This window comes from Trichosurus vulpecula, chromosome 1, assembly GCF_011100635.1.
Source record: "Trichosurus vulpecula isolate mTriVul1 chromosome 1, mTriVul1.pri, whole genome shotgun sequence".
Classification (NCBI taxonomy): domain Eukaryota; kingdom Metazoa; phylum Chordata; class Mammalia; order Diprotodontia; family Phalangeridae; genus Trichosurus; species Trichosurus vulpecula.
Genome location: NC_050573.1, coordinates 1,826,605 through 1,839,488, shown reverse-complemented (window position 1 = coordinate 1,839,488; position 12,884 = coordinate 1,826,605). Strand labels below are relative to the sequence as shown.

The 12,884-nt window shown below is 47.4% G+C and overlaps 2 protein-coding genes across 2 annotated transcripts in view; one reads left to right on the top strand and one right to left on the bottom strand.

Moving 5' to 3' along the window:
- Positions 1 to 6,605: 6,605 nt before the first annotated feature.
- LOC118834715 (serine/arginine-rich splicing factor 2-like) lies at positions 6,606 to 7,379 on the bottom strand. Its single transcript, XM_036742156.1, has one exon. It carries the CDS (start codon positions 7,377 to 7,379, stop codon positions 6,729 to 6,731), a length of 651 nt encoding a protein of 216 aa, XP_036598051.1. The 3' UTR covers positions 6,606 to 6,728.
- A 4,827-nt stretch (positions 7,380 to 12,206) lies between these two features.
- The window catches only part of LOC118834710 (zinc finger protein 570-like), a 44,554-nt gene continuing 43,876 nt past the window's right edge, over positions 12,207 to 12,884 (top strand). Inside the window, exon 1 of the mRNA XM_036742151.1 lies at positions 12,207 to 12,300. The gene's annotated coding sequence lies outside the window, so the exon portion shown is untranslated. The remainder of the gene's footprint in view (positions 12,301 to 12,884) is intronic.

Genomic DNA, 12,884 nt, shown 5'->3' with positions numbered 1-12,884 from the left:
CTCACCCGGCACAAGACGCGGGGCTACGGGGCTGGGGCCAGTGGAGCAGTAGCGGTCGAGAACGAAAGGAGCGGAAGCAGCCGCGGCAGGAGCGGATGTGATGGAATTCCGCCTCGGAGCCCAGGGACGGATCCGCAAGGCCTTCTGGGAAACGAAGGCAGGACGCCGAGGCGGCGACGCCGAGGCGGCTACGCCGCATGCCCAAAAGTCCGCGGCTGTGCCGGGAAGCGGAGTGCTCTGATCCGCCCCTGTGCGGCGGGGGCCGGTCACGCCCCCTCTGCGGCGGGGGCCGGTCACGCCCCCTGTGCTGCAGCTCCCTCAACTGTGAAATGGGACCAGCGACAGAAGCCGCTTAGGTTGTGGTTTGGTTCGAATGAGACCGTGTTTGTAAATCGCTTGGCACGGTGCCTGGCCCTATAGAAATCCAGCTATTGTGATGACTGAGAAGCCGTCCGTAGCGTACCAGATCGGAAAGGCTCTGGGATTTCCCCCCTTCGTTAACCGCAGGCGCGTAGGAGCAGGGCGCTGAGCGAGGCTGGTGTACCGCGTAGGGTCGTCCCCGCCCACCGCCTCGCCTGTCAAACGGCGGGGCCCCATCACCGCCCCGACCCCGTTACACGCGCGCCAGAGGGCTATGGAAGTGTGCGGACCCTCCGATCAGGCAATACCACTGCCAGGTCTGTGTCCCAAAGACATCCAAAAAAGGGAAAGGACCGATTTGTACAAAAATATTGACAGCGCCTCTTTGTGGTGGCCGAGAAACTGGAATTCACGGATGTCCGTGAATTGGCAAGTGGCCAAAGGAGCTGTGGGCATACGATTGTGCTGGAAGCCGTGCCCGTGGGCTTTGGACCTGAGCTTGCACTTAAAACAGCCTGGGATCCCGCCACCCCAAGCAATAACCAAGTTTTAGTTCCCAAATAGTCCTCTTAAATTACGGTCGTTGGCAGAGCCCGGTCAAACCCGCTCCTCCGAGCCACATTCTGAGAAGTTGTTAATAAACCAGAGTTCACTGCATCCTTTACAGGGGGCTTCCCTTCTTGTTTAGGGCTCAGCTCATTTTCCATTGCAACTGGTCATGTCCCATCTGAATCCCGCGTGGAGTTTTAGCAGCTTTGTTTTTCTTTTAACTGACGCTAAGTTTTTTTTTTTCCCTTTCTTTTCAGGTACTAAATTGTTCAGCACTGAAAGAAGCAGAACGTTTACATGCTTTGGTAGTTGATTCAGTTATTTTGCTTTACTGAAAACTTTTTAAAGGACAGTGCCTTATATCAGCCTGACTTTATTTCCTTTTTGGCAGGACTATTTTTAAAAATAATATTTTATTTTCTCCTGCAATTGCATGTCAAAACAATGTTCAACATTTTTTTTTTAAGTTTTGACTTCCAAATTCTATCCCTCCCTTCCCATTTCCTAATGTGGTAAGTTATACACTTGCAATCATGTAAAATAGTTCCATATTAGTCGTTTTGTACAAGAAGGCTCAAACAAGAAAGAAAGGAAAGAAGGAAGGAAGGAAGAAGGAAAGGAAGGAAGAAAGACAGAAAAAGGAAGGAAGGAAAATGAAAATAGTAGTATACTTCAGTCTGCATTCAGACAATATCAGTTCTTTCTCTGGAGGCAAATACTATGCTTTCTCGCTAGTCCTTTAGGATTATCTTAGATCATCGTATTGCCGAATATAGCCAAGTCATTCACAGTCGTTCATTATACGATATTGCTGTTACTATGTACAATGTTCTCCTGGTTCTGCTTGTTTCACTTTGTGTCTTTTCATGTAAGTCTTTCCCAGTTTCTCTGAAAGTATCCTGCTTGTCATTTCTTATAGCAGACAGTATTCTATCACAGTCATGTACCACAACTTGTTCAGCCATTCCCCAATTGATGGAATCCCCTCAATCTCCAGTTCTTTGCCACTACAAAAAAAGCTGCTATAAATATTTTTATACCTATAGAAGCTTTTCCTTTAAAAAAAAAAGTCTCTTTGGGCTATAGACCTAGCAGTGGTATTGCTGGATCAAAGGTATGTACAATTTCATAGCCCTTTCCGCATAGTTCCAAATAGTCCCAATTTTCCCACATCCCTTCAGCATTTGTCATTTTCTTTTTCTGTCATATTAGCTGATAGGTGTGAGATGGTACCTCAGAGTTGTTTTAATTTGCATTTCTCTACTCATTAGTGATTTAGAGTGGTACTTCTTAAACTGTGGGTTGAGACCCCATGTGGGGTTGTGTAACTGAATGTGGGGGTTGTGAAAAATTTGGCAACAATAAAAGGTTTCAGAACACACGGTGACTAAAAGTCAATTTAAAATTAAACGCATAATGAATCCAAGGTGTTTCTGGCAGCACTTGCCCACATTGCATTGCATAGCTTCACAAGTGGCCTCAGTTCTGAACACACAATACTCGTACTTAGTACTGTGCATGCCGTCACGCCCCACAACGCCAAAAAACACCACCAGAAACATCTCGCCTCAGATTTGAGATTATTGTACGTTGTGAATTGCAGTGCTTTTACTGTACGTACAGAATCATTAAGTGAATTTTGGCTTGGGGTTAGGACAGGATTTCTCACAATTTCTGAAATGGTCCTAAACATGCTCCTGCAATTTTGTACTATGTATTTAAGTGAAGCAGTATTCTCAGCATTGATGATTATAAAATCAAAATGTTGATTAACTCTGAAAAACATTGAAGATGTTCTATATCCTGCAGTATCAAATATTGCACCAAGATTTAATTCTTTATAAACAAGCTCATCCCTCTCATTAGTTTGCAAACTTGCTTTCTTCTTTAATAAATGATAAAATTATATGTATATTAATGAATTGTTTTAAAATAAATTTCTTTATGATTTATTATCAACAAATGTTTGATTTGTATACCTATTTTATATACCTATATCCCCAGGGTCATGTAAAACTTTCTTGTGTAAAAAGAGGTTGCAAGTAGAAAAAGTTTAAGAAGCCCTGATTTAGAGCATTTTTTTGTATTATAGATAACTTTGATTTCTTCACCTGAAAACTGCCTGTTCATGTCCTTTGATCATTTATCAATTGGGGCATAACTTGTATTCTTATAAATTTGACCCATTTCTCTAAATATTTGAGAAATGAGGCCTTTATCAGAGCTGTAAAGCATTTTTCTCTCTGGCTTTCTGCATAATTTTTTTTGTTTTTTTTTGCAGGGCAATTGGGGTTAAGTGACTTGCCCAAGGTCACACAGCTAATAAGTGTGTCAAGTGTCTGAGGCTGGATTTGAACTCAGGGCCTCCTGACTCCAGGGCCAGTGCTCTGCTCACCGCACCATCTAGCTGCCCCCTCCTGTAATTTCTTATGGTATCACCCTTTATGTCTAAATCATGTGCCCATTTTGACCTTATCTTGATAAACTGTTTCTGTCCAACTGCTTTGCAGTTTCCCCAGCAGTTTATATTGAATAGTGAGCTCTTGACCTAGTAGCTTGGATCTTGGGTGTGTCAAACACTAAATTGTGATGGTCATTTACTACTGTGTATTGTGCGCCTAATCTATTCCATTGATCCAGCACTCTATTTTTTTCTCCAGCACCAGATTGTTTTTGATGATTCCTGCTCTATAATATAGTTTGAGATATGGTACAGTGAAATCACCTTCCTTTATATTTTTTCTTTGACTCCCTTGATACCCTTGACCTTTTGTTCTTCCAGATGAATTTAATGTTATTTTTTCTAGCTCTATAAAATGATTCTTTGTTAGTTTGATTGGCATGGCACTGAATAGGTAAATTAATTTGGGTAGAATGGCATCCAGTTTCTAGATGGAAGATAGATGAGGCCAACCCCACTTCAGGTTGCTGAAGGGAAAGACTCTGGGAGGAACCAGCAGTCCCCAGCATGTCCAGCTTGCTACGCTAGAGGTTTTGGGGAGTTTCCCCTTGGGTGAGATCCAGGATCTCTCTTGGTTGAGCTGAGTCATCTCACTCCCTATGGGAGAGTTCCTTTATTCTCTATTGTCTGGTATATATTCTTCTCTAGATATCTTTTCTGGTTTCTGTTTTGCTATGGTTTGGATAAATGGGCCGTTCTCTATGCATGTTCATTGTGGAACTGGTAGTTAGTGGAAAAGGCATCAAGCTGTAAGAGATGAATATTTCTCTTATATTGAATAACTAATTATTGTATTAGAACCAAGGTTTTCCCCCTTTTCTACTTCTTCATCCAGAAACTAACTGACCTGGGAAATCTCTAAGAGAGATTTCCCCAGGCCAAGATCTAATCAAACAGTAAAAGAAACCCTAAGTTTGGGCTAATGGGTGTATTCCTGCTCATTGTCTTTACCAAGGCTGATTCTCCCTATTATCAAGACAGCTGAAATGGAAATTGATGTCTCTTTGACCAAGATTTGAGTGATCCAAGTCACAGGCCCTAAGACCCTCATTGTAATATAGCCCACACCTGTCTTGGTGTTAACTAGTCTGAGTGGATCCCCATCCCCCAGGAAAACCTCCTCTTCAAAGGGCAGACAAACTGTAACCCCCTCCCACCACCATTAGGAGTCTTTGATCTGAGAGAGATGGCCCAAAGACCATGCTTTTATTAAGAACCTCCTGGCCTTATTAATGAAATGATTAAATTACCCAGAAACAATATCTCTTGAACTTTTTAATCATCATGAAGCCTCAGTGATAGAGCTTGGGAGCCCCCTCCCCTTCCCAATAATCACGACAAAGTGATCTGAAGTTAGATGGTCCTCCACCTTTTCCCCTAGACTGACAATATTTAAAGGAGCAGTGTAATACTGGAAAAATTGGGAACCCCTGAGAAACCCCTAGCTACTGACAAGCACCCCCAGAAAGAATGGACTCAGATCTCTTCAGCATTTAGCAAGAAATCCCTGGGGCCCTGTGACTCCTCCAAGGAATGTCAATAGATAGGACCATCCCACTGAAGGATAACCTGGCAGACCCTTTCTGTCTAGCAGATATCCCTGGGGCTTCTGGTACAACAGCAGTAGATATACTTCTAACTTGGTGCCTGCTCTCTCTGAGGAGAACAGAGTGGTGGCCTCTGGCCCCAACCTCCTGCCTTTCCTTCTGCTGAAATGAAAGTCTCCCTTGGAGAAGGTGGGGGGAGAAGAGGCTGGAGGTGTCTCTTCTGCCTCCCTCGGGGCCACACACTGACAGCTCCCTCACCACAGGTGGGCCCTCACTATGGTTGCACCCTTGTTCCAAGCCTAGGACTCTGTCTTGGTAGGGAGGGTGTTTCAACAATCTGGCTAGCCCCTGCCATGGGGGTGTAAAACCAACAACAACCAGCTCACAGAACACTGCAAGCCCAGCTTCTTCTTTTTTGTCTCCTTTTTTATTATTTTTTAATTTTTATTTTTATTTTACAACACATGGTTCTACATACTTTTGAGTTCCAGATTTTCTCCCCTCCTTCCTCCCCCCTCCCCAAGATGGCATGGAATCTCATATAACTACCACGTATACCTTTGCATTGAATTAATTTATACAATAGTCAAGTTGTGGAGAATTATGACCAATGGAATGAATCATGAGAAGAACCAAAAAAAAAAAAAACAACCCTAAAACCAAAACAAAAGAGAAGAAAAAAAAGTGAGCATGAAGTGTGCCTCAATCAGCATTCAAACTTCACAGTTCTTTCTCTGGATGTAGATAGCATTCTCCATCGTGAGTCCTTTGGAGTTGTCTTTGTACCTTGTGTTGCTGAGAAGAGTTGAAGTCTGTCAGGGTTGGTCCTCACGGAATCCATATATCTGTGGTTGTGTACAATGTTCTCCTGGCTCTGCTCCGTTCCCTCAGCATTATGTCGTGTAGGTTTTTCCAGGTTGTTACGAAGTCTGTATCATCCCCATTTCTTATGGCACAATAGTATTCCATTACCTTCATATACCACAGCTTGTGCAGCCATTCCCCAATTGATGGGCATCCCTTTGATTTCCAATTCTTGGCTACCACAAAAAGAGCCACTATATCTTTGTACATATGGGTCCTTTTCCCGCTTGTGTGATTTCTTTGGGATACAACCCTAGAAGTGGTATTGCTGGGTCAAAGGGTATGAACATTTTTATGGCCCTTTGAAGCCCAGGTTGTTTTGATCTGCTTTACTAAGGAAAGTGACGTTAAGGGGTTAACAAGCTTACTTTAATCCAGCATAGAAATATCAGTCACTTAGTTCAGGGGAAAAGCCAGCACCCTGAACTTCAGAGCAAATACAAACAAATTCAAGCAGACCAAATACAATTCATAGTTACCAAGAAAACCAAGTCCCAACATCTGGGCAAGCTGGAGGGCACTTAACTACAGCTGCCCAGAGTCTCCACATCAGCATGCCACCAAGAGTGAGAGCCCTAAGCAAATAGCTCTGCTCTCCATTTTTATTTTTTTATTTTTTTTCAGGTTAAAGGAGTCTGTTTAATTTCAAACAAAAATCAGCACTATATAAACAAAATGAAAATTTACCTCAAATATCCAAAGCCAATAATGAAATCTGTAGTCGTTCACTTCACTAAATTACAAGAAATTTGAATAACAGCAACAAAATGGCACATAAAATGAAGTTTGCCCTCTGAGGCAGCTTAAAACAAGTTAAGAAGTTAGACAAAATGTTACAAAATAACCTTTTCAATAGCCAGTTGCTTGTTCCAGGGACTCTTCAATGGACTGAATATGGTCTTTCCCCTCAAGTCACCCATTATGTTGCTTTCTGTCGTATCATGATCCTAAGATGAAACAGCTCCTTCCTCTTCAGGAGACTTGGGGGGGCTCTTGGATCGAGATCTAGATTTTGATTCCCTCTTCGATACAGGTGGAGGCCTTCTGGATCTGGACCTGGACCTGGACCTGGAGCTGGAGCGAGATCTGGAGACCGACGAGGACTTGGATTTGGATCTACGGGCCGACCTGGACTTAGAGGTAGATCGAGATCTGGATCGAGTGCGAGAACGAGACTTGGATCGGCTGTAGCGAGATCGGCTTCGGGATCTGGAGCGACTCCTGCTTCGAGAGCGGCTGCGGCTCCGGCGTCCGTAGCCGCCTCCCCCGTACCGGCGGGGCGACGGTCCCCGGCGGCTGTGATGGGAGTCCGGCGGGCGGCCATAGCGGGCCATTTGCACCCGCAACTCCCGGCCGTCGAGCACGGCGCCGTCCATGGCGTCCATAGCGTCTTCGGCGTCGAGCTTGTCGTGGAAGCGCACGAAGGCGAAGACACGGGACCCCTTGGTGCAGCGATCGCGGGGGATGTAGACATCGCCCACCCGGCCGTACTTCTCAAAGACTCGTCGCAGAGTGTCGGGCCAGGTGCGGTATGTCAGGTTGTCCACCTTCAGGGAGGTCATCCCCTCCACGTCTGGGGGAGGGCGCCCGTAGCTCATGGCCGGCAAGGGCTCGGCCCGAAGGCTGCGCGCCCTGGGAGGGCCCGCGCGCGCTCGGCTAGAGGCGGCAGCAGCGACCCCGACGGTTCGCCGCAACTAGCAGGCTCCCCGACCCTTTCTCCTCAGAGGGGCCCGCGGCTCGGTCGGTGGAAGGGGATTTTGAAGAACTCGGTCCGGTTTCACGACTCTCGAGACGGCCGCACGACCTTCCTCCTCCTCCCTCACCTGAACGGGGAGCTACAACCCAGCGCCCGCTTATCGCCCTCCTCCTGCTCTCCGTTTTTATACAGTCTCAGAGGTCATCAAACTCCTCTGAGCGACGAGAACTTAGGCTCCTATGATTGACTCTGGTGTTAGCACCTCCCTTCATTGGCCCCACCTTAGTTACCGATTCACACCCACCTAGGCTTAGCACCTAATAGATAGAGCATGGGGCCAAGGGTTTAGCACCTAGTAAGACTCAATCAAAGACACCACACTTAATTGATATTACAAGGGCCACCTTTTCTGGTGAGACATTAGAGGCAGAAGGTATCCAAGAAAAGTGAGAAGAGAAGGGAAGAAGACAGATCTCTCAGCAAATGGCCTCGGTTTTTTCTGTGAAATGTGAGGTAAGGATCTCAGCTGAGAAGTAGGAATGGGAAGAGCCACAGAAGTTTGGAGGAGGCTTGAAAAGATTTGGAAGAGTCAAGAGCCACCGGGGTGAGTGGGATAGTCAGTCAATTAGGGACATGTGAAAGGATTGCCTTGCCACGAGAGCCCATTTGAGATTTGTGAGGCAGCTAAGTGATGCAGGGGATGGGGTCCTGGGCCTGGAGTCAGGAAGACTCATCTTCCTGAGTTCAAATCTGGCCTCAGACACTTACTAGTTGTGTGACTCTGAGCAAGTCACTTCACTCTTTACCTCAGTTTCCTCATCTGTAAAATGAGCTGGAGGAGGAAATGCAAATGGTACTGTGGCATTGGGGTTCACCTGTGATTTCATTTGCCTCCATTATGCAGATTAGTCATTTCATTTATGTACTAGTTGCCTAGGAGCGCTGAGAGGATCTAAGTGACTTGCCCAAGGTCACACAGCCCCCATGTGTTCCAGGCGCTCATATCCTCTTACAGGAGGAATCTAGGAATCGAACCCATCAGTTAATAAGGTTAACGACAACAAGAAGAGCCATGATCATTGTTCCGTCATGTCCAACTTTTCATGACTCCTGAGAGAAATGGTTATTTCTGTCTTACGTTAACGATCAATTCACGACTTAGGACCAGGATCTTCTTTTCAGAAGCATCTAGGTCTCTGAAGGGTATTGTTGGTGGATGAGGTTACCCAATCCCTGGGGAAGCGCCTTTCAGTGTCGGGTGGGCGGCCTCCCCCAACTAGAGAAGTTACAAAAAATTTAATCTAAGGTGAATTCCAGCCTGTTGTGTTCCACCCTGGCAGGTTTAGGCAGGGGGGTACACCCTTTAATGTAGATTACCCTAGATGAGGTGTTATGGGTATAGACAAGTCTCTTTGACCAAGATTGAGTGATCAGAGTCACCCCCCCCCCCCCGCCAGCCTCTCATTAGAATAGGTCCACCTGGCGTTATAATATTCAAAAAGGGCTGAGGATCCTGCCCAATATGTGTTGTCATCAAGGACCGGTTGCATGCTGTTATAATCATGTCCCTACCTTTTCCTCTTATGGCAAATTTCTATCATCTGCCTAAGTGGTCAGTAGAAGACACGGGTGCAGTGCAAGTGGCTAAGTTCTGATGTTTTCAACCTGAATGAGCGGGCACTCCAGATCCCCAACAATGGGCTTGTCATCTGCCTGCTAATGGCGACATGGTTGTGCCTGAAATCCCTGAAACTGCTCATTCCTTCTAAATAATATGGGAATAACGGGACAAGGGTACGAAACTAAGATGCAACCACAATGTTATATTACTGTCCCATGGACTAAGGCTGGGTTACGAATGAGCTACTAAAATACAGCATATGTGTGTAAGATCTGAGCTAGTTATCGTATACACACATACATGTGTGTGTGTGTATATAAATACGTATATAATCTTTTCTATATCCTAAACAACTTAGTAAATGAGTATTTGGCCTAGCTGTCTTCCTGTTACTAGATATATGTCTATAAAATGGTCCTTACATGTTTGATGGCAGAGTAATTGGGTATTGACACAAGTGTTTGCGGGACCTAGCTGTATTATGTTAATTATTGAAACTAAGTCAGAAACGTCTTCAGTTTGGTTTGAAAAAGAGAAGGTTAGTGCAATCGGTTTTCTTAGAGTGGGATAACTTAGGGAATCTTTTGCGTTACATCAATGGAAAATCTGTTATATTCAAGCTGATTCTTAATGTGGAAATGACACCTGCTTGTACTGCATGTCCTGTGGTACAAACATGTTTGATTATGAACCACGTATTCGATGTGCACTGTTTTGAACATGATTACTTGAGTGCCATCCTGAGTGGTTTGTAATAGTTGCAGTTAACTTGGTGACTTTTACGGACTTCAGTAACCTATGTTTTTGTGTGAAGGTCAAAATCATTGCTTCTGCTTCTCCTATGGGGGGGGTATTGGATAATTGAACTGAATCAGAATTAATTCAAATTGGATGGTGTTTCAATTTGCAGTTCTATGGTAATTAGCAGTTAATTGGTAAATATTGTGCAATTTTAAAAAAGATTTGAGTAAAGATTTTGAGGGACCAGGAAGTTTAAGTGAATATATATGTAATTTGGAAGGTTTGTGAGTTCTGCCTTCTTAGATATTTAAAATGTTTGGTTTGTACTTGGGTGTCTTACATACATCAATGTATCAGTGACCCTCTGACCAGTGTTTATGTCAGGCGCTCGAAGGAGATAGAAACAGCTGGGGTGTTTGCAATGGGAATTCCCCGAAGCCTTGGGTAAATGCTGGGTTCCCATTAGGGTTCCTCCCTTTAGAGCCGTTATAGATTAGTTAGAACTGCAAGGGCTGTGCTGGTTTTCCTGATTTGAACTATTATTGGAGAAATAAATTATGAGAGTCAGTGCCACCTTACATTGAGATCTGACTCATAAAAGGATTCTGGCAGGAACATCTGAAGAGCCCCTGGAAGTGATCTGGAACCAGAATGGAAAAGCCAATAGAGGGGTGCCCTCGAGGACATGGTATTTCCCGGACTGCCCTGAGGAAAGCTGTGCCAGGGGACTGATGGCTGCGTGGGATGTCTGAAGTCCAGGACTTGTATGGCTGCTTGTAGGGCAGGAGGAGCGCGTGGCAGGGAGGCTCACTGTCTGCTGTCACGGATGCCCGAAGGCACCCTGTGGCTCTTCTTTTCTGTATCAATGATGACCGAGGTGTTGTTGGATTTTCCCCTTCAAATTTGTCCCGACTCTTGGTCATTCTTCCTATGGCTTGTGCTGCACTTGGTGAATGGTCCTGTTCCCGCTTTGTGACTGGGGCTGTCCCAGGGAGCATCCACATACCTCTGTACCCATTGAGCTCTCTGTGGTCATTGGTGTACCCAGAATCGCCTTTGACCAGAGTGGGGGATGGTAACGGCTGGTAAGCGGTCCCCTTAACTTGTCTTGTTTCCTCCAGAAACACTGGACCCAGAGCACGCAGGAGGCCCTGAAGGTATCAGAGATGCAGCCCTCCAGCTGACATAATTTGCTGTTTGCGCTCCAAGCTGGACTCCCTATGTGTCCTTGGGTCTGTGCCAGGCTGGGGAAATGCTTTCGCAGCTGGGGTCCTGTGCAGGGAAGTCGCCCCTCTGGTCTTCAGAGTCTAGCGCTGCGGTGCGGTGCGGTGCGGAACCTGCGACCTTGAGGCCACGACTTGTAAGTAGCTTCTCCTGCCCTCCCTGCCACTTGGACTGAATCCATACCTTAGGCAACAAATCCTTTATCAAGGGCTGGATTTTAGAGGTTCCCAAGGGAAAAACATTTGGGCGTGGTTACAGCCCGTGCCCTGCCCTTTGCTGTCCAGTCCTGAACGTGCAAACTTCCCTTGGGCTCCACCTGGGTGGTCCTTTCTCTCCTAATAACCTTGTTTTCACCCCAGCCTGGCATTGCCCGCTGACCGGTTCTGCGAGGGGTCTTAGGCATCTGGTACTGTCACCAACTCCCTTGTTAACGATTGCTAGCAGCTTAACAAAACGATTAATTAGCCAGAAACTACACGTCACACCCCATGGGGGCTTTCTTGGCAGAGACACTGGCATTACTTGCTGTTTCCTTTTTGCCTCATTGGATAGATGGGGAAACTGAGGCAAAGAGGGTGAAGTGAATTGCCGAGGGTCACCCAGCTGGTGATTCAGGTCCTCCTGACTCCAGGGCCAGACTCTATTCGCTGTACCACGAGGCTACCCAAGAACCACAGTAACAACTAGCGTTTATAGAGTCTCAGGGTTAGTGCTTTACAAATACAGCCTCATTTGGTCATTCTGCCCAGCTGGGAGCTATTAGGATGCCCATTTTACAGTTCAGGAAACTGAGGCAACCAGGGTCACAAAGTATCTGAGACAGGATTTGAACCCAAGTCCTCTGTTCTATCTCCGCACCCCCTTGCCCTTTGGGTCTCAGTTTCCAGTTGGTGATACGAAACTGGCCCAGACGGCCTCTGGGGTCTACTTCCCACAGGCTTAGAGGGGGTCTGAGGTCAGCTGCAGAACAAGAGACTGTCCGCAGGGAGCGCAGCTCCTACCGCTAAGGACAAGAGCACGCGGCCCCGTGGCCAGTCTGGGACTACGTTTCCCAGGATGCAACTCGGCCATCAGACGCAGTCGCCATGGAGCCCAAGGGAAGACAGGAAGAAAGCCTCCACCTAGTGCGTCACGTCCGCTTTCGGCTTCGATTCACGTCTCAGGTGTTGGGGCAGCCTCGGTTCGGCTCCGAGCTCAACCGCTGCCTCCTAGCCCGAGGCTTGCACCCCAAGCCAGGGTGAGTGGGGAGCCGGAAACTTGGCCGGGCAGGGGATGTGGAGGGGGGAGGTCGGACGCGGGGCCCTGGAATCGGAGTCTGGGGGACATGGGGGGAGGGGAAGCTGCCGCCAAGGCGCTTGCGCCGGGAGCCTCGGCGCCCCGCCCACAAGCCGCCCCTCCGTGTAATCGGGTGGGTCCATTGGTCATCCCGGGGCGGGGCGGGGTCTCCTGGCCTATCCGCGGGAGGTGCCCGAGCTTTGGGAGCCGCTCCGCCCTCTGAGGGGGTTGGGGGTGGGGCGAGCCGGGGAGCCGCTGTTGGGCTCCAGCACCTGCTGCGAGTGGCTGGAGGGTACGAGATCCCGGCCCTTGGCCTGGAAGGGCCTCCCCCCCGCCCCGACTCCGGCCAGACCAATCCCAGGCCTCTCCTGCGGGGCGACCCTGGGCCAAAGCCCCGGGCCGGCTCGGCCTTTCTCCGGCCTCTGAGACTGTGACCCCGCTTCTGATACCCCCGGGCCCAGGGTTCGAGTGTGCTGTTTGGTCCTGGGACCTGTTCTTGGGAATCCTCCTCCCCCTTCCCTCTTCCCCCTCCCACTTTCCTCTTCT